Source organism: Drosophila hydei, unplaced genomic scaffold (genome assembly GCF_003285905.1).
Source record: "Drosophila hydei strain 15085-1641.00,03,60 unplaced genomic scaffold, DhydRS2 tig00000172-arrow-pilon, whole genome shotgun sequence".
Classification (NCBI taxonomy): Eukaryota; Metazoa; Arthropoda; class Insecta; order Diptera; family Drosophilidae; genus Drosophila; species Drosophila hydei.
This window is the reverse complement of record NW_022045682.1, coordinates 978,879-997,159: the sequence shown is the minus strand read 5'-3', so window position 1 is coordinate 997,159 and position 18,281 is coordinate 978,879. Positions and strand designations below refer to the sequence as shown.

The following is an 18,281-nucleotide window of genomic DNA, read 5'->3' as shown; positions in this document are numbered from 1 at the left end:
ACACAACCATGCACCATGCGAGCGACGATTGCCCCAGGGCTGCCATTAGCATTACGACAACGATTACGTGGAGATGGTTATTAAGTATGTGGATAGGGTAAACGGCGCTTTACAGTTTTACAGCAAGCACGTGAACGTCCTCGGAACGGAACGAACGAACAGTGGCGTAAAACACAAACGGGCACAGTCTTTGGGTCCATTACACGTTTCAGCGCCAGCCAGCGTGTGGGCATTTTTATAGTTTGTTTGTTGGTTGTATGGGGCCGTTGCTCCTTTTTACGGCCGTGGCCACGCAACTCCTGCTCTGTGTGCTGCTTCGTCATCGTCGGCGTCGCCGTCGCCAGCTGCGTGCACAAAAGTAACAAAATGTACTGAATGTCAACAGGCTCGCAGCAGTGAGCAGAGCGTCGATTTTACATTACAATCGCTGTACAATCGACGCTCGGTCTCTGTACACGCTCATTGCGCGCTCGCTTGCTCTGCCCCCTCCAACCAGGCATCTGCCACTCCTCGCACGACACACTGTGTGCGCTCTGTTTGCGTCTGTGTCTCTCTCTATGTGTGTGTGTGTGTGTGTGTCTGTATTCGCCGCGTTACTTGCGCGCGAGCTCCCCACTCCACCCAAACCGCACACAGATAAGTAATAACGGCTCCACTCTCCACTCTGTCGCTGTCGACGTCAACATCAACGCAATTTGCCTTCATTTTTTTCTTCTTCACGTTATGTACTTTTGTTCTTGCTTCGCCCCCTTTTGGCGGTGCCGTTGCTCTCGTTTGCTTTATCACTCACGACGCTGCTTTAAAGCCGATGCTCATCGTGCGCTCACACACGCGCACACACACACCCATACATAAATGCACTCCACTGAGCCGCAAAATTGCAAATGCATTGCCTACAGTCAGTCGACGTTTGATTGTCGTTGAAGTCGCTTGGATAAGCGTGTACTTCAGTATGCATATGTATGTAAAAAGCACAGTTATTATTATTATTATTATTATTATGCGTATAGTTAAATACAGCTGAATATACTCATCTTTCTTTTTGTTTAACATTTATTTAAATACTTAACTGGGGGAAAAGTGGTTGTATATATGTACTTGAAAACTGTAGGTAAGTGTTGCACATGATATGTTGCTGATATGTACTAAACATATGTAATACACATATGTACGTCTCATAGATTTGTTCTATCTCATATAACTTATCCTAGAAAAATGTTAAGGATTGCCCCTGTGGAAGCAATCGCTGATATGTGTCGGACTTAAGAGTCTAGGCATTACAATTAGGCTAAAATTTTGCTATATAGACATACACTTATATAAATATCTAACTTAGAGTAAAATGTGTGCGATTCAATTGATATGTTTGGTTTCATTTAGTCACTAGCCATACAACAACGCTTAGATATCATCAATAGGCAGGAAATGCATACGCAAATGCATATGTACATTCAGCGAAAACAAAATTTTGTAAAGAGATGGTAGAAGAGAGAGTAAGTTGCCATATCCTTTGAGCGCACTAGACTTAGGTCTTGCAAATACACACATACATTTGAGGAAGCAATTGAAAGCAGACAAAAAAAATAAAGAGTTGTGTAAGTGACAGTTGCCATCTCCTTCCATCGCACTAGGCTTAAGACTCTCAGATCCCGTTGCTCGTGAGAGCCACTACGAAGTCGTGTTGGGATTGGAGACTGTAGAATAGATTTTGTTGTTGTTGCTGTTGTTGTATGGTGACCGCTTTAGTTAGTGTTCACGTCGTTTCCCCATTTGTTGGATTTCGTCTTAATTATATATATAACATAATATACTTATCACAGCTGAGAATGGAACCCAGTGCCACTAGAACTCGTTTGCCTTGGCCGACTGTACGACAGACGCTGCGCATGCCTCCTTGAAATTGGTCGCATTCAACGGTCCAAAATAGTCCTCGTGCAGAAATCGTATAATATTCTCGATGGGGCACAGATCGGCCTTGTTGCCGCGACTGTCCCGAGTCACACGCAAGCTTTTGCCGCCTTCACAGAAATCGATTTGCTGCGTCACATCGCGTCCGTTGTAAACGACGCGAAAGTAGTAATCCGTGTGGGCATCGGAGCGATACACCTCGAAGGCCAAGCGGGAGGCATACGAAATCGTCTTTCCATCACGATTGCTTATGATGCCCAGAGCAGCCGTCAGATACTGCATGGTGCAGTCGTGCCCAGAGTAGAGCACAAACTTGGTGCGATCGCCCGATATCATCTTTAGCATATATCCAACTATATGTCGGATCATGCCATAGGAGCGCAGCAGACCTGCGCGCTTGTAGTAGACGTGCTGAGCGGTGCGCAGGGAGAGCTCATCGGCAAAGGACATGAGTGCGTCTACTTGGGAGGCTTGCACGCAGCCGCCATTGGGTGCAGCTGCCTCGGCCTCCTCCTCCTCCAGCTGCTGCTGCTGCTGCTGTTGTTCCAGCTCTGCTGCTGCCGCTGCGCCTGGCATTAGATTTGCCAAATTCGCCTCATCCTGATCGATATTGATGACATCGACCAGCTCGGGATTGTGGGTGCGGGTGCTGGCAGTCCGGCTGCCATTGCGTTTGCGACATGGCAAGGCGGCATCGTGGCAGAGCACAGTCAGCATGGCATCCACCACCTCGAAGGGATTCGTCACGCCGCCCTCATTCGCCGTATGCTGTATCAAGGTGCCGCCGATCCACTGCATCACGGCCAGGACATCGGAGCGCTTCACCAGCTGCCTATCCGCCAGCTGCATCAGACGCTTGCGCAGCACCAGCGACTGTCCACACGAGCAGTCGCTGAAGCAGAAAGCCATGCTGTGCGACTCCCTCACATTCAGCGCCAGCCACTTGTCCGCAGGCAGCAGAGCAAAGAGCAGGGCCAGCGCCGATTGGAAGGTGCGTCGATAGCGTGTGGTAAAGACAACCACCTCATCCGAATTGAGCAGCGTATGGGGCGTGGTATCCACACCAAGCTTCAAGGCATTTGGCTTGAGCAGCAGGCCCAGAGGATGGGCGTAGATCTGATGCATAATGTCGCCCACATGCAGCAACTGGGCAATGCCTCTGCGGGATTAGAGAAGGACTTTAATGAATGGACATGTTGACTATGCATCTATATGATTACATACTCTAAAGGGTGGGCAGTGAACAGGTAATCGTCTAAAGCCCTTTGCGTGTCATTTGCTAATCCTCTAAAGAACTTCCCCATTCAGCCGTCATTTCTCTATGGTAAGCTCGCTCTTAAGCACTTCATCTAGCTGATCGGCCTCTTTTCGATTTCATCCAAGGAAATCCTCCTCTTTTAGCTGCCTCTAAACTAAATCTCCCTTAAGCAGCTAATCTCTTTCTACTGCTCTCAGCTGCCAATCCTTTACTGCACTCCCCCATTTAACAGTCATCAAACCTCTAAAGCGTCTGCCTTGCCTTGCCCAATCCTCTATCTCTATCTCTATCTCTTTCTCTCGCTCTCTCGCCTGTGCTCCACCAAAGCAACTTACTTGTAGGTTAGCTGACCCAGCGGGCAGCCGCGCTCTGTGGCGGGCAGTAAGGGAAAGCCATGAAATGGACCCACTTTGCTCCAGTACAAATGATTCGAGCCGGATGCAGAGCTGCTCGAGTTTTGTAGAAAGCTGCGATATCTGTGGATGGAATTTGTCCAATTGGAATTGATGGATTCTAATTGCAGTTGAAGTTGGATTTGCGCACCTGTTGACCAGACTGTCTCCATCTGCTGGCACGCCACAATTGATGCCATTGGCATGCACATGAGACATGGCTCCACGGTCGCCATGTCGTATGACCAGGAGCACTCCTTGTAGCTTCCAACCCTCCAGTATGCCTCCATCATCCAAGCGCGTTAGCTGATTGAGCGGGGCACAGCGTTCACGATATTTGGCAAAACGCTGAGCGCTGCTGGCGGCGTCACTCCCACCAGCTCCTGGACCAAGTCCTGAGCTGGCAGTACCTATGCCAAAGCCACTGCCCGGATTGCCCAGACGTTCCACATTGCCCATATAGCGATACATGCCTGTAAAAGAGAGAATTTTTTAGAGTTAAAGATTAATCTGATTGGAAATCTCACTGGTATCTAATTTGAAATCTAGTTTGATTCTAACTTACTACCATCTATAAAAGCTAAGTGGAAATCCGTAAAGACGTGCTTGAATCTAACTGGGGTCTGATTAGACCGTTAACTGGCTACTAAGTTGCTATAAAACTAACTAGAATGGTATTCCCAAGCGTTAAGAATAGTATCTAGGATTTAGCTTACCTGCAATTAGCAAAAATATCCAAATGCTGAGCAACATGTAGCAATAGAAGGTGCGATGCTGCGTGGTTAAACGCGTCAGCTCCTTGAGCAGCAGCTTCATAATGCCGAGCAATCAAATCGACCACTCATAAGTCTCTCCCTTTGTCTCTCTATTGCTGCTCTAATGCGGGGCACACTGGAGGGTTCTGCTTCCTGAATATCTTTACAATGTTTATTACAACCAATTTATATTTATGTATTTTATAATCGAAGAAAAAACAATGCCAGTGATGTTTCGGTCTGGTCAACTGTCAAACAATTACGTGGAGCGTAACCAAATGAAGAAGCATGCGCAGTCGACGTCGCCAAAGGCCAACAGCTGTTGCTTTAGTAGCGCAGCATTAGTAACTTAACCACCACAGTGAAGCCTGCTTAAAACAACAGCTGCACTGCTCAGTTCATTGAAATACATTTTGTATGAAATATAAAAATTTATATGAGCATATTGGTTTCATGGCAGGTAAGCATTACAAAACGGTTGAAATAGGAGATTTAGTTTATATATCGGAGCAGTAGCAACTGGCCAGCTACTCGACTCACAAATACTTCAACATTTAAAATACACGTTTTTTGGTTAAGTATGCATTTGACAAAATTTTGTTTCAATTGCCAGCAGAGGCTTTACAAAGGTTTAAATTAGGAATATGTTATGCGTTCGATCAGAGATCATATAATAATGTATATAGATATACATAGATTAATTTTGTTATATGTCCAGCAAACATGACCAGCAGAGCTTCTACTGGCCTTACAAATGGTTACAATAAGTTTAGTTATGGTTTATGTATTCGATCGGAGATCATATATAAATATTTGATGTGAATCGCTTTCTACCTTGTCTCTTTACTCCTGCGCAGCAGTTAGAGCCAAGACAGTGAAACGCATATCATCCGGATCACGGGCCATAAACTCCTTGCACACCTTAGCAGCATCAGCCAAGAAAGTCTCATCCGATGTCTTGCCATGATCGATGGGGTATGATTTGCGTCCATCCAGCTCGTATAGTGTGTTGTTCATATTGACGAGTGAAATAAAATGATGGATCACAGTCTCATAGGCACCAGCATCGGTTTGACCCTCCTGTGCCAACATCTGGTGATCCTCGGTAAAGGCTTTGTCCTTCTCCAAAGCCTGACCACGTTCATCGGGTGACAAACCGGCGCAGCTCTTCAAAAAGTTCTTCAAGACGCCCTCGCCAATGTCAATGCTATAATAGACAGATATATAAATAAGCGTAAGCTTAGAGGATTTTATTAGACACCCACTCCTTGTTGTTGGCCACGCTGTGGATGAGGGCAACAGTGCCGCAGGCATTGTGTGTAAATTGTCGCATATAAAAAAGATCAGCTGGAGTTTTTAGAGGTTCAGCTGCCGCCTTGATGCGCTCGTGCTCCTCAGCCCGATGCTTTTCATACTACAGAGACTAGACATCAATAAATGCAAATCAAGAAATTTGAATTCAACTTAACTGCATCGCTAATGGGAAAGAGCAAAACGAGCGCCTTCACGGGTTGAGGCAGCATTGCCAATAATTCTTCATCCAGACCGATGACGTCAGTAATTGCCCAGGATGGCGACACACCCAGCTTGTGTATGTATTTGGTCAGCACCTGGGAATGGGTTACGAGCAATCAACATGGCGTCTCTTTTAAATCGACGAATTGCAAATCAAATGCCAAGAAACTTTTTGCGTTGCGGTAATGTATAGCAAAACCAAACGATTCTTAAGTAAGTCAGATAAGTAGATTTATTACCTCCGGGTTAGATTCCAATGGTGTCCAGGTCGACATTTTGATTTCAAGAAAATTTTATTTACTTGCAGCGATTTACGTCTAACTTCGACTGAATGTATTTTGGAAATGTCTGAAAATGATTACCGGCACTTTTTTGACACTTTGAGTATGTGTGTGAGAGCTTACAGGCGCCGATAACTATCGGTTGTTGGGGTAGTCTCAAGCTCAAACTCGGCACGGAACCAATTATCAGTTGATATATGATTCAAGTGACCTTTCTTCTTCTCTCGTAATTTATTGTATTTTGGCTAAATAAGTAAGAGATATACATAAAATAAGTATAATAAAATAATAATAAAATTCACTTATTTTTTCACAATAATTTTGTCATTTTCAAATTTAATATTTTTTGCATTTCGATAACTATATATTTTTTCATCGACAGATGTCAGCTGTTTGAGTTGTTGAATTAAATTTCACTTCGTTTCTTTTCGATAATATTTTGGGCATGCATTTATTTTATTAAAAAATTAATTTGGTAAATCGAGCTTTTTACAACTGAAATGAACCAATCGAATTCGTTTTTAACGCCTGTGCGTTGTAAGTTCTGAGAATACGGCAAAGACCACACAAAATTAATATACATCTTGTTTTTTAGATGTTGACAGCCGCGCGAAATCTCCAGCGATCAAGCACGATGCCAATTTAGCCAGTTGTAAGGCTAAACTGGAAGTGCTAGTAACCGATCTGCAAAATAATTATGCCAAATGGCAAATGGCTCAACAGCGCGGCACATCGCTCTGCTACGCAATTGAAGCAAAAAAGACGCGATGCTACGATAGTGCAGAATGCGGCTACTACCCAGAGGATCTGCATAAGAGCTGTGACAAATTGGCCATTATAACATCTATATTTGTTGATATATTTACAAACACGCGTGAGATCCTGCGACAACTGCGTGCACTAACTTTGCTAGCGGGCATCACATCGAATGTGTTATTTTATAGAACTTGGAAGTTAACGGAATTCGTATCCTTTACCGAGGAACTGGTAAAACGTTACAAAAAAGAATCGTTGGTAAAACAACATGTGATGCGTAAGTAATAACTCAAATTACTCACACTATTACAATATATTACATTGCATATATTACACATACCACATACTCTAGATCAACTCTCTTCACATCAAGTAACGCAATTTACTAGTTATGAGAGAGTGCGTGTTTGTTTGTATGTGTGTATATATGCACCTCTTCTGAGAGCAGTATTTTAATAAATATACATAAATATATTTATTTATGCACGTATTTTATATTTGATTTTAGGTACCATTGCTCACTCCACTAGTCGAGCCCAATTGATGGCTTACACTACTGAGTGGGAGTTTCCTGAACATGTTGATGCTTACGTAAATTTGGTATTTCTGCTGCTTGCAGAGGAGATTAAGTCATAACAAAGTTAATGTTTGATACTATATATATAAGCTAATTTGATAATATATATTAAATCTTAAGAATAATATAAATATATTGAATTTGTAACATTTTTAATAATACCTAAATGCTATTTTGGAAGAGAGTCTAGTCTCTGCAAATAATGTATAAATAGGTAATGTACATATTTTTGAGATTTTAACTTATTTATTATCATTCAAATTGAAACTTGTTTTAATACTTTTATTGTAGAACATACGGAAGAAGTCAGAAAAATGCCAACTTTTGATAGCGCATTTTTCAGAATATTCTTTATTACATTAATTAAATATAAATAAGTACATTGTATATATACTAAAAAGTTTAACTAAGCTAAGAGATTCCAAAGTCTGTGAGTGGGGCATGCTTGCTACAGTAAGCATTTGTATATATCTCAAAATCTGAATATGAAAGATATTTCTTTTAAGATGGAATCCGCTTACAGTCTACAAATTTCGAGTACAGAATGTTCTACTAAATACAGAATTAATCTCCCAACACTTTGTGAGTTTACTCCGATAAGAAGTTTCACAAACGACGCTCGTATATATATATGTAAATATAATACGGAATGTCTTAGATTTTTACTGAAATGTTCTCTAGATTAGGACTGTGACTGCGTTTCGACCACCACCAGAACCAGGCGCAAGCTGTGCCTAAGGCAATGGCCGTGAAGTATAGAAGCTTAAGATTGCGCTATGTTTTGAATATATATATATAAATATAATTAGTTTCATATCAGTTGGTTTTGTTTATTTATTGGCTCACCTCCTTGGCGGGAGAGTCGCTCGCCTGCTGTTCACTTTGTATACAATTCTTGGCCAGTTGTAATTGCTGCAGTTTACGCAAATCCTTATTTAGCTCCTCCGAAATTGTTTGCACGCTATTTAAGGCTTCTAGGGCAAAGCGACTCGCATAGCGTTTGTCGCCTACTATCAAATCCTCTGGCGGCAGAACCTGCATTTTATAATTAGTGGCTGCCAAGGAGGAGCGCAGGTACATTATGTGATTGGCTGCATTGCCAACTATTTGATTATTATAGCCGTGCGCGGCTTTCGATTGGCAAATGTATTCATAACTAGGATCCTGGTTGGGCATCATTGCGAACATTTTGAGAAATTCTGTACGCTCCTTCTTCGCTGTAAAGCCAAACAGTTCTAGGTCTTCATCCGTGAGTGACGCCAAATCACGAAAGCTAATATGCTCCTCGAGCAGTTTGTTCACGTCATCGCTGCTCGAATAATCCTGCTTGGATTTGGCAAGTAGAGCTATTATCGCCTCGCGTTCCATGTGGAGATTAGACTTAGGCTTTGCGTGCATCCACGGACGTCTTTCATAGCCCAGAAATGCACTATCTAAATCTTTTTGTTCGGTGTGTCGTTGAAACTCTTTGCTAACGCCGAACTGCACCGCAGACGGCACATTAACGGATAATAGAGGTACATTGTCAGTGGACATATTTATTGACCTGTTTTATTTCTTTTCTTTAACTGAATGGCGATGTGTTGCTGTTTAAACCTAAAAATATATCGATAGTGAAGCTAATTAAGCCTCTAAATGTATCGAGCCTTAATAAGAAACTCTAATATCGATTTGTACTGTAAGCAGGGATGCGATATCACACTTTGGAAGCGATGAACAAAATACAAATGTACCAAAACATGTTATACTTAGGTACAAATCTCTTTCAATCATTTTTTAATCTAAATAATTTCTGTTATTCATAAGTTCATATATATGTTGAGCGAATATTCAATAATATTCTAATTCAAATTTGTATTTCTATAACATTTTTTATAACAATTAAATTACAAATAACCTTAGTTTAGTTATCTTTTTTATCTGCATCTGTTGTTTGCCTGTATATTGGCGTACTCGTTGTTGCCGCTTCCTTCAGCTTTTGCATAAATAATGCCTTTTTTTGCTGATCCATATTTGCCGACCCCGATGCTTTAATGCGCTCCAACTTCTCGGCACTCGGCTCAGTGAGTAACATTAGCCCATAACCAATGCCGCCGAAGCCAAGCAGCAAAAGTACAGATTTAACATAAGGATTGCTAGCCATCGGATATCGGTAATCAGTGATCAGTATATTTCTGTTTATTCCTTTTTGAATTGCTCCGCTGTTGTCGCCCAATAATTTGCATCTACTTCTCGTACCTTACTGTCGCCAACAATTTCACCTATTTTATAGTAATACTCAAGAGCGTAGGGATATTTTTCGTTAATGTACCGGCGAAAATCTGTGTGTAAACGATTAGACGGAAGCTTATGTAAAAGACAATGTGCCACTTACCTTGATCTGTGTTCATGCGGTAGTAGAGTCCGTAACTGGCAGCAAAACATACGGCCTCCAGTACAAATAATGTCTTGGCGCTATTCTTGATGAATCTCCAAAGTGCAGGTTTTGGCGTCTTCGGCAACATTACAAACTAAAACAAATGTAAAACGTACAATACACAAAAATTAAAAAAACAATGCGGACAATTGCTTACAAAGCAACATGCAAATATTAAATTATATCGATGTACTACTTATAAAAAGGAATCGATATATTAATGGATATTCCGATTAGAAGATTTCGTCGAAATTTTGGTATTTTCCCAAAATGAATACAATAATAATACCATAACTAATTATTTAGTTTGATTTCGTTGTTCATTTATATTGGATAATATTTTTGTAGCTATTTATATGTGGTTCATATTTAAAACGTTTATTTGTGCATATAGCAGCAAGTAGTGACGTCACTTCCCAGAACTCATGGGCTAATACGTTTATCGTCACGTAATTTCGATAAATCTTGTGTTATCAATATCGTTATGCTAGTGCAATACGTAACATACCACGAAAAAAATAAAAATCCGAACGTGCAGGTTTCAACGCAACCGCAGCATCAGCTACAAAATAAAAACGGTATCGCGTTGTCTCGCAGCGCTATAAAAACAACGAGCCACAGTTCAGTTGCCACAAACGAGCACGAGCCGAGCAAGTGTCAACAACAGTGCGATATTCAATTACAACCGCAACAACAAAGCTAAACGCAGTTACCGGTACTTTCAATAACTGTAAATAAGAACAGATCATAACTTAACTTTCCAAAAAAAAATACCAAAATGCAGTCGATGGCAAAACAAACGCTGAGGGCAATGCCACAAATGGGCAAACAAGGTGTGTGTGTGTAGTCTGTTTTAATTGCACACATTTTTAATTTGTAATATTTGTCGTTATTTTTGAAATAGTGACCTACTTATCGACGAGCAGCGCTTGCAGAGCCGTCATTGGCAGCAACGACAACGTTGTCGAGATTAAGCAGCCGACAAAGACAACCTCTGAAAAGTTCATGGCTTTTCAGAAGAAGTTGCGTGCTAAGACGCCACTGGGCAAACTGGATGAATTCTCACGTCATCCATACCAGGAGAAGGAGCCACTAAAGCCATGGCCCAATCAGACAAATCCCTACACAGGCGAAATTGGCGGACCCGCTGGACCGGAGCCAACACGTTACGGCGATTGGGAGCGCAAAGGACGCGTCTCCGATTTCTAGTCCCAGTGCAGCACAAAAACTGTTCCTTAGCACGTAGTTAGGTTTTTTAACAATTGTTTAGATTTAAGATAAAAGGAAAAAACACCAAAACAAATTGTATACTCAAAAAAAAAATAATAATTAAAAATAAGTATTAAAAAGATAGCTACAACAAATTTAGTATATTATTGTGTTGGATGCTCCATTAACAGCTCCTGTATCAGCCGTTCACTAAGCGCCCACAGCTGCTGCTGCAGTGCACCGCTCCTGGACAATTTGCTTGGGTCACAGAAGTAACAGTTGTTAAAATACAATCCTGACAATCCGGTTAACTCATTGGCTGTGGCACAGTAAACACTCGTCGCAGCTGCTTGTTGCTGTTGGTGGACCAAAATTGACAAGTGAAAGTCTCAAGTCCAAGTTGGAGTACTCACCAGGGACTTGGTAAAGGGTCGCACAACCGCAAATAACAATCGATAAAACCAATAATTACGTGACAGCTGCGTGGAAACCATATTCCCAGGATGCACCGAAAAAACAGATATGCCCCGCTGCTTCCACCGCTGAAAACATTATCATGGATATATTTTTGAGAAATTAGGTCGTTGATTACACATCAATTAAATAAGTAATAGTTCATGACTCACTTCTGCCAACTCCTGGGTGAACAAGACGTTGCACAGCTTTGCATTGTTATAAGCCATCATGCTCCAATACTTTTCTGCTGGCGGTGACAAATGCTGTACCGTTAAATTCTCCACTGGCAGATTGGCAAATCTGTAAAAGAAAGGGCAACAGGGATAGATACATATACATGAAGATTCGCAAATCAGTAAATAGAAGGGAGAGGGACAGATTTACATATGCTATTACTTCACATGCAGATTCGCTAATTTGTAAATGTAGGCGGGAGAGAGAAGAGTAGTTATGTTGAGAGGGGAATTCAAGTTTATTTTTGACGCGCAGTTTTAAAAATTGTTTACTGTTTTTATGGACCGCTTTTTGCATATTTGTTTTGGTTTTGCTGTACATTGCCGGCTTACGACTATGTATGCGTACAGTAAACTGTCCAGTCTAACGAAGCAGCCGAATATATTTGGCTTGAAAGAAATGAAGCGATCTATAAACATTTCTAAAAATAAAATGAAAAGATTTACATACACTTATATGTAAAATTTTAAAAAATTGTTTCTTGAAGTTAATTCGAAGTCAATATTCGCTCAATTCAGCTTTTACTGTATTTTCATAAACATTGTGGCATCATCCAGTTGAACACATTTTGGACTTTGCACCCACCACTTTGCTGGAAGCAAACGAGACTTGATTGGCTTTATCGTTCTTATTTTTGTTGTTATTCTTGTTGTTGTTTGTGCGGCGACGTTCAACGCTCGTTAATGAGATGCAGACCTCAAGCCATGAAACAAAAGCTCAGGCCATGACTGTGACTAAGGCGCCTACACATGAATAACCACCTAGAACAGAGTCAACAAAGCCATTGTACAACAATACACAGTGTAATATTGAACTTTATTGTATTATTCTGTCGTCCAGAAGTGTGTAGCGCATGTGCAGTTCGCAAATGCCGAAATGTTAAATGTAACAAAGCAAAGCGCGCAATTTGTGGACTTTGAATTTGTTATTTTTTATTATGCCGCCCTGATAGAACACACATATTTACGCAGTTAGCTGCATATATATATGGGAACATATGTATGTATGCAAATGTGGGACTGCAAAAAATACAATCTGTTTTTTCGTTTGCTCTGTAGTTTGCCGGGGATGTACTTCAAAAATCTCCAAATATAGCTGATACTAATATTTGTATAATGCATATTTATAATTACTTTAATTTATCATTATCATTTGTTCTTTTTTTCTTATAGCAATCATTTTAATTAATTTGAATTATTTCCCAAGCAGAAAACATCTTGACGCCCTGGCCATGCAACGAACGCCTATCATTATCGCTCTGTGTGTTCTGACCCCAATAGAAAATCAGTATTAATCATCAAACACACATATTTTAAAGCCCATGTACAGATATGCTCAAAGACACAATTTAACAGCATACCCCATACATAGATATGATATGTTCGTGTGTGTGCCATGGCTGGCATACATGACTTTTAGTGAGTACACAATTGGCGCACGCGACTTTTGCTGCATGCTTCCATGAGATACAGAAAAATACCCAAAAGACAGAGCCAACAAATGTTATACGTGATGGAAGCAACGAACACAGAATCAGCTGAAGCAACGCAGCTGCAAAAACCACCTCCAACAACAATCCACAACTTCACTTTAATTACTTTTTGTTCGTTGGTTCGTCGCTTCACGCGAGTTTTGTTGATTTATCTTCTCATACGTATACACACAGTGTAGCCAGATGTTGTTTTATGAAACCAAAAAGTTGGACAGCAGTTAAGTATGGTCTGTGTACCACTGTGCGCAGCACGTGAATTGAACGTATGTGGCTTCAGCTGATATGATCAGACACATACGAGCTTGTGTGTGTGTGTGTTTATGCATACATATAAATGTGTGAGCAATCTGTGTTACTCAATATTGCGATCGCCACCATTTGCCCAAAATTAGCAATTGGACACCGGAACCAATTCATTAAAATAAAATAAAATAGGTTGACAAACAACTAGTAATACTCAAATTACATTGAACAAGATTTCCCTGTTTACATTGCTTGGGCAGCACATTTATGACGTAGTTTCCACATATGTCAATGTGTGCGCAATAGAAAATTGTAAACAAATCAGATTTAAGTGCGGAGTTCAATTGCGTTTCGCCTTGAAGTCGAGGTCGTAACAAAAAGTTAATTCAAACAGATCTTCCAAGGTCATTATCTGAAGAAGCATAAGCGAGACCTAAATAATTTTAGGAAATTAGAAAATCTTCTGAAATATATCTTCGTATTTTCAATAGTATGTATGTATGTACATGGGCTAAGTTGAACACCCTTTAGCTTATTTATATACAAACTATTTGCTTTGAATGCATTGCGTTTATTTATAATTTAGTTGCAAATTGCATGGACGCCAACGCAAAGAAACAAAAAACAAGACGGATTCGAGCCGGACCAAAGTCCAAACGATAAGTGCAATAAACTTGCTACAAACAAATAATGCCAAATGCAGTTGGATTATAAGCGAAACAGTGCCAGTCATTTAAGTTGACCTAGTACCATGTACGCAAAGCGGAATTTCGTTCATTCAGTTCAAATACAGTGGTGGTCGTTATAATATGCCTAGTGTAATATGAGCTAAGACACGTGATGCTGTTACGAACCAAACATCGTGTTACAGTGGAGTCTATTTAAATGTTCCTATTTGCCATTTAAATGTACAGGGTGATGTTACAGTTATATATCAATTGGTTATTTAGCTATTTTGAATCTGTTGGAATTACAATACAGGGACGGTCATTCAAACGTACCGCTCAGTTTTTGAACGATGCTTAATCACACAACTAGACCTATTTACCTGTGCGATTCCGATGAAAGTACAACAATACGCGTACGATGATCAAATAGTGATTCCAGTTGCAGCGTTAAATAGAAATGCGATAAATGGGATACTTGGAATGTTGTCTCGAGTCCATCGACAGTTTTGGTATGTGGCAAGGCAAAGACGCCAGCGTTCAATATAAGATAGTCGACGTGACTGAAATATTAAATTATAATATTAAGAAGTCGATAACAGTCGGTAATTGCCACACCTACCCAACGCTCCGCTTAATTTCCGCTACAAATTGCTGCACAGCGCGCAGTGAACCCAAATCCAAGGCGACTGAACGACACCTGGCACCGGCTGTTGGACGCTCCTGAGCAATGCGTTCAATGGCCTCCGCTGCTGAGCTTGGATTACGGCACGCAAAAATTATGTCGCAGCCGTGTAGAGCTAATGAACGGGCCGTCTCAAAACCGATGCCACAGTTGGCTCCCGTAATGAGCGCCAAACGGCCATGCAAATCTTTTCCATGCAATATCTGCAACGCCGTGCTACACGAATCGAAACGCTGACGCACTTGAGTGATATTTAGTGTCGGTTCCTCCGCAGCAAATGCCAGACGTGGATCAATATTTGTTCGCTGATTTGTTTCCTTGTTGTGAAACATAAAACGTTTACTTTCCTCATCGTAGTATTTTTTCCAACCCAGCGGCAGATCGCCAGTAATCCGTTTTGAGCGTCCAGTTCGCGGATGTGTCCACTGTGTTGTCTTACTTTGTTGACTGCATAATGGAAATCAAATATGTTAATTACTGTTCTTTAAGAGGTGCATTTGAAGACCTACTTGACATAGCAAACGACACCATCGTCGTTGGCACGTTCTTCCCAGCCAGGCGGCAACTCATCCTCCGAATCCGAATCAGGCATTGCCATCATTTTGACAAAAGTATATGTATATAATTAAATTATAGTTTAAAGAACACTTCGCTTTTTACAGCTGTTTGTTAGGGCAGACCGAGGCGGCAAAATTAGCCATTCACAGTGCGCGCAAATGATATCGATAAGAGTTGCACTTCAAAGCTATCGATTTGAACGCGCTCGTTTTTAAATTCGGTATTATAAAATTGTTTTTTATTTCAAGTAAACTTTTTAATTTGTTTTGTGTTTTTTAGTTTATAATTATTTTTTATTTATTTCATTAGTTTAATAGGAGCAATTATATATGTATGTACACAAGGCAGATTGTGGAACATCTTTTATAATTATAAACGCACAATCTTATTAAAGTAACTTTTATAAATACATATACTCAATTATTATTGCTAACTACTTAAGTTTCTAATTATGAATTTATTTTAGTCTCTAATTCTTATACATTGAACTCGCTTTGGCAGTGGGTGGCTCATTGATCATGCCATAGAATAATGGCAGCTTTGTCAGATCGTGACGCACCAGCACTATGAAAGGTGTCTCCGCACGGAACAGAACCTCGGGACCTGATTTCTTCAGTATAGCCGCCGTGGCAGCTGCCGCCTCAGTGCCCTGTTCATTGACCGTAAAGTCCACTTTATGCAGAATATCGGACACAATGAGATCAGAGGGAGGTGTGGGTGATTGACTTGATTGTGCCAACTGACGTTGTGCCACCAAACGTTGCAAGCTATCTGAGTAACTGCGTCCAGTTTGAACAGTCTGGGAAGTTGGATCATTTGTGCCAATTAATGAGAGATCACTTTGTACTGGATTGAAGATTCCGCCAATGCCCATCGCTTGCAACAAGTTGTTTAGCTTAAAGGATTCTGTTAGATGCATTTTGGGGAATGCTACAATTGTGGATCGCCTCGTCATCTGGCTAATCATTTGCTCAATTGCATCCGCATTCAGTCTTTGCTGCAAATATGCTAATTGCTCCACGGATGAGCGCATTGGTTGGATTACATACATTGTGGTCAGATTGCCGTGATAAGGTAATCCAATAATCCGACAATCAAGCTGTTGATCCTCGTGGTAGGGAAAGGCGCCGGCACCGACCATCATATCGACGGGTATAACGGGTTGAGTGCCCTCGCCATTGGGATAGAAGTCTTCGACTTTCGTAGCACTTGCTATGAAGTCTATCTCCCACATGGCCTTAAAGTACAGGGTATTTGCCATTACAATGCGCGTATCCTGCGGCAAATCATCTGCAATTATATTCTCGATTTTGCCCTTAGTTTGATGCTCAACCCACGAGTTTATAATATACTTGGCTGTCGCTGGACTGTTACCAAAATCGAGCGTCTGAAATTCCGATTTGTAAATGCCGACGACAGCTTGTCTGTAAGGGAGAAATATACAATTATAAATAATCGATATCTAATATTTGTTATCGAAAAATTACACATTCCTAGCAGGCAGAATCGTGATATCCGTTACATTGCAAAGTATTTTTGATGCAAAACGAGTTAAAGTACTTTAGTTAGAGCTACGTTCATTTATTGAATGATTAATAAATATTTATAGAAAAACCGGAACTATATAAGCTCCAATGTAGATTGAGAATTGAATTGCATTACCTGTAATCTGGATTCAAGCTGTAGCCGTACTTAACGAAGAGCCCATTGGCCACATGCACCTCCTGCGGGGCATGGCGATTGCGCGGATAGTTGCGTAAGCTACGGCGCAGGCTGTTACTGTGCCACGCATCTAGCTGACGCACTGGTGATATTGTCTGGCTCGTTGGCTGCTGCACATCCCTTAACATCAAACCGAACTGTTCATGAAGTTTAACCATATCTGTTTGGCCAAAAACCGCGACCAATTCCGTATAGCTTCGTCCCTTGGCGCCAAGCAGCAGTAACGCTAGAGCAGATGCGATGCTTAGTGGTGAAAAAATCATTGTCTTTCGATAGTTGACATTGATCTGATTGGAGAGATTTTGCGCGAAAGTGAGTATGTTGCGTGCAATGTCATCCGAAGCAGCCACATCCACATTGCCCGAACTGGAACCAGAACTGGAGCCAGCGAATTCGGTTCGCGGCGGCAATGGACCAGCAGGCTGCGGCGAAACGCCAAGGTCAAACGAAAACTGTGGCGGCAAGGGACCAGCAGGCTGAGCCGAAGCGGCAAAGCCAGATGAAAACTGCGACGGAGGCTGCGTCGGGGCTAAATATGCTGGCGCGGATGTCGAGCGTGCCTCATTTAGTTTCTGCAACAGGGCCTGATGCTCAGGCTTCCGCACATCGCGCCACAAGTCCAGATCGCAATTACCAATGGCAAACAGGCAGCCGAAGGCCAACAAAAACAACGAACGTAACATTGTGACAATTTATGCTTATCTTCTGCTACGAATTATTTATATATGTATATATATATAAATATATGTATAAAAATATGTATGTATGTGTAGCACGCGATGTTAACGCCTTTAAAGCTGCTGTTAAACTGAGCTTGTCACACTTTGTGCACAACAGTTTATAGGTTGATGCGAAAAAAATAAAACTCGTTATCACAAGTGCGATCCAAGCCCAGTCGCATGTCAACCCCTTCCGTTTCACACACATACACACACACACTTTCCTCTCTCTCTCAGCGTCCGCTCAACTTTGACGCTCTCTGAGCGCACTCTTTGATGACAACTCATTGCATTCATTGGGTTTACCCCGTTATTGTTTACATGCTGCTGACATGCGCTACGCTAGATTGTGCATCACTAAAAAGTTGATCCAATTAAATATCGAGTCTAAATATTAATCTATATATCTAGTATATTCTTAAGTATCTATCAGCAAGTAT

At 41.2% G+C, this 18,281-nt stretch overlaps 9 protein-coding genes across 11 annotated transcripts; 2 read left to right on the top strand and 7 right to left on the bottom strand.

Annotated features, from left to right (window-relative positions):
- Positions 1-1,075: 1,075 nt before the first annotated feature.
- LOC111599320 (2-phosphoxylose phosphatase 1) lies at positions 1,076-4,867 on the bottom strand. Of its 2 annotated transcripts, XM_023314935.2 has the most exons (4): positions 4,275-4,867; positions 3,710-4,031; positions 3,502-3,642; positions 1,076-3,067 (listed from the first exon to the last, which is right to left on the bottom strand). In XM_023314935.2, the coding sequence occupies exons 1-4, from the start codon at positions 4,372-4,374 to the stop codon at positions 1,843-1,845; spliced, it is 1,788 nt and encodes a 595-aa protein (XP_023170703.2). In that variant the 5' UTR covers positions 4,375-4,867; the 3' UTR covers positions 1,076-1,842. The 2 variants fall into 2 exon arrangements, with proteins under 2 accessions (XP_023170703.2, XP_023170704.2); XM_023314936.2 differs by lacking the exons at positions 3,502-3,642; positions 3,710-4,031; positions 4,275-4,867 and adding an exon at positions 3,133-3,487.
- Positions 4,868-4,963: 96 nt separating this feature from the next.
- On the bottom strand, positions 4,964-6,194 carry LOC111599322 (ubiquitin carboxyl-terminal hydrolase). The gene is made up of 4 exons (XM_023314938.2): positions 6,068-6,194; positions 5,783-5,923; positions 5,579-5,727; positions 4,964-5,520 (listed from the first exon to the last, which is right to left on the bottom strand). The coding sequence occupies exons 1-4, from the start codon at positions 6,101-6,103 to the stop codon at positions 5,157-5,159; spliced, it is 690 nt and encodes a 229-aa protein (XP_023170706.1). The 5' UTR covers positions 6,104-6,194; the 3' UTR covers positions 4,964-5,156.
- Positions 6,195-6,290: 96 nt separating this feature from the next.
- On the top strand, positions 6,291-7,516 carry LOC111599323. Of its 2 annotated transcripts, none has more exons than XM_023314940.2 (4): positions 6,291-6,362; positions 6,492-6,639; positions 6,705-7,142; positions 7,374-7,516. In XM_023314940.2, exons 3-4 carry the CDS (start codon positions 6,821-6,823, stop codon positions 7,499-7,501), a joined length of 450 nt encoding a protein of 149 aa, XP_023170708.1. In that variant the 5' UTR covers positions 6,291-6,362; positions 6,492-6,639; positions 6,705-6,820; the 3' UTR covers positions 7,502-7,516. The 2 variants fall into 2 exon arrangements, with proteins under 2 accessions (XP_023170708.1, XP_023170707.1); XM_023314939.2 differs by having other exon boundaries at positions 6,492-6,646.
- Positions 7,517-8,071: 555 nt separating this feature from the next.
- On the bottom strand, positions 8,072-9,064 carry LOC111599321. Its single transcript, XM_023314937.2, has 2 exons — positions 8,289-9,064; positions 8,072-8,216 (listed from the first exon to the last, which is right to left on the bottom strand). Exons 1-2 carry the CDS (start codon positions 8,976-8,978, stop codon positions 8,097-8,099), a joined length of 810 nt encoding a protein of 269 aa, XP_023170705.2. The 5' UTR covers positions 8,979-9,064; the 3' UTR covers positions 8,072-8,096.
- Positions 9,065-9,318: 254 nt separating this feature from the next.
- LOC111599331 lies at positions 9,319-9,605 on the bottom strand. The gene has a single exon (XM_023314952.1). The coding sequence runs from the start codon at positions 9,583-9,585 to the stop codon at positions 9,346-9,348; it is 240 nt and encodes a 79-aa protein (XP_023170720.1). The 5' UTR covers positions 9,586-9,605; the 3' UTR covers positions 9,319-9,345.
- Positions 9,606-9,609: 4 nt separating this feature from the next.
- On the bottom strand, positions 9,610-10,052 carry LOC111599330 (protein CEBPZOS). The gene is made up of 2 exons (XM_023314951.1): positions 9,817-10,052; positions 9,610-9,763 (listed from the first exon to the last, which is right to left on the bottom strand). The coding sequence occupies exons 1-2, from the start codon at positions 9,944-9,946 to the stop codon at positions 9,621-9,623; spliced, it is 273 nt and encodes a 90-aa protein (XP_023170719.1). The 5' UTR covers positions 9,947-10,052; the 3' UTR covers positions 9,610-9,620.
- Positions 10,053-10,326: 274 nt separating this feature from the next.
- Positions 10,327-11,170, top strand: LOC111599329 (succinate dehydrogenase assembly factor 4, mitochondrial). The gene is made up of 2 exons (XM_023314950.2): positions 10,327-10,691; positions 10,763-11,170. Exons 1-2 carry the CDS (start codon positions 10,637-10,639, stop codon positions 11,065-11,067), a joined length of 360 nt encoding a protein of 119 aa, XP_023170718.1. The 5' UTR covers positions 10,327-10,636; the 3' UTR covers positions 11,068-11,170.
- Positions 11,171-11,218: 48 nt separating this feature from the next.
- Positions 11,219-15,547, bottom strand: LOC111599328 (WW domain-containing oxidoreductase). The gene is made up of 6 exons (XM_023314949.2): positions 15,352-15,547; positions 14,780-15,289; positions 14,541-14,720; positions 11,694-11,823; positions 11,481-11,609; positions 11,219-11,423 (listed from the first exon to the last, which is right to left on the bottom strand). The coding sequence occupies exons 1-6, from the start codon at positions 15,441-15,443 to the stop codon at positions 11,232-11,234; spliced, it is 1,233 nt and encodes a 410-aa protein (XP_023170717.2). The 5' UTR covers positions 15,444-15,547; the 3' UTR covers positions 11,219-11,231.
- A 221-nt stretch (positions 15,548-15,768) lies between these two features.
- On the bottom strand, positions 15,769-17,850 carry LOC111599327 (serine protease inhibitor 28Dc). Its single transcript, XM_023314948.2, has 2 exons — positions 17,063-17,850; positions 15,769-16,824 (listed from the first exon to the last, which is right to left on the bottom strand). The coding sequence occupies exons 1-2, from the start codon at positions 17,803-17,805 to the stop codon at positions 15,870-15,872; spliced, it is 1,698 nt and encodes a 565-aa protein (XP_023170716.2). The 5' UTR covers positions 17,806-17,850; the 3' UTR covers positions 15,769-15,869.
- Positions 17,851-18,281: the final 431 nt, after the last annotated feature.

Coding starts and splice junctions, on each gene's coding strand:
- LOC111599320 (XM_023314935.2), bottom strand. CDS start 4,374: ATGAAGCTGCTGCTCAAGGAGCTGACGCGTTTAACCACGCAGCATCGC. Junction 4,032..4,274: donor GATATTTTTGCTAATTGCAG/GTAAGCTAAATC, acceptor TCTCTTTTACAG/GCATGTATCGCTATATGGGC. Junction 3,643..3,709: donor GGAGACAGTCTGGTCAACAG/GTGCGCAAATCC, acceptor TTCCATCCACAG/ATATCGCAGCTTTCTACAAA.
- LOC111599322 (XM_023314938.2), bottom strand. CDS start 6,103: ATGTCGACCTGGACACCATTGGAATCTAACCCGGAG. Junction 5,728..5,782: donor TCTTTCCCATTAGCGATGCA/GTTAAGTTGAAT, acceptor TAGTCTCTGTAG/TATGAAAAGCATCGGGCTGA. Junction 5,521..5,578: donor AGCGTGGCCAACAACAAGGA/GTGGGTGTCTAA, acceptor TGTCTATTATAG/CATTGACATTGGCGAGGGCG.
- LOC111599323 (XM_023314939.2), top strand. CDS start 6,610: ATGAACCAATCGAATTCGTTTTTAACGCCTGTGCGTT. Junction 6,647..6,704: donor GTTTTTAACGCCTGTGCGTT/GTAAGTTCTGAG, acceptor CTTGTTTTTTAG/ATGTTGACAGCCGCGCGAAA. Junction 7,143..7,373: donor GGTAAAACAACATGTGATGC/GTAAGTAATAAC, acceptor ATTTGATTTTAG/GTACCATTGCTCACTCCACT.
- LOC111599321 (XM_023314937.2), bottom strand. CDS start 8,978: ATGTCCACTGACAATGTACCTCTATTATCCGTTAATGTGCCGTCTGCG. Junction 8,217..8,288: donor GCGACTCTCCCGCCAAGGAG/GTGAGCCAATAA, acceptor TTCAAAACATAG/CGCAATCTTAAGCTTCTATA.
- LOC111599331 (XM_023314952.1), bottom strand. CDS start 9,585: ATGGCTAGCAATCCTTATGTTAAATCTGTACTTTTGCTGCTTGGCTTC.
- LOC111599330 (XM_023314951.1), bottom strand. CDS start 9,946: ATGTTGCCGAAGACGCCAAAACCTGCACTTTGGAGATTCATCAAGAAT. Junction 9,764..9,816: donor CCGCATGAACACAGATCAAG/GTAAGTGGCACA, acceptor GTTTACACACAG/ATTTTCGCCGGTACATTAAC.
- LOC111599329 (XM_023314950.2), top strand. CDS start 10,637: ATGCAGTCGATGGCAAAACAAACGCTGAGGGCAATGCCACAAATGGGC. Junction 10,692..10,762: donor GCCACAAATGGGCAAACAAG/GTGTGTGTGTGT, acceptor TTTTTGAAATAG/TGACCTACTTATCGACGAGC.
- LOC111599328 (XM_023314949.2), bottom strand. CDS start 15,443: ATGATGGCAATGCCTGATTCGGATTCGGAGGATGAGTTGCCGCCTGGC. Junction 14,721..14,779: donor GAAATTAAGCGGAGCGTTGG/GTAGGTGTGGCA, acceptor TTAATATTTCAG/TCACGTCGACTATCTTATAT. Junction 11,824..14,540: donor CTTTCATCGGAATCGCACAG/GTAAATAGGTCT, acceptor TTTCTTTTACAG/ATTTGCCAATCTGCCAGTGG.
- LOC111599327 (XM_023314948.2), bottom strand. CDS start 17,805: ATGTTACGTTCGTTGTTTTTGTTGGCCTTCGGCTGCCTGTTTGCCATT. Junction 16,825..17,062: donor AGCTTGAATCCAGATTACAG/GTAATGCAATTC, acceptor TCTCCCTTACAG/ACAAGCTGTCGTCGGCATTT.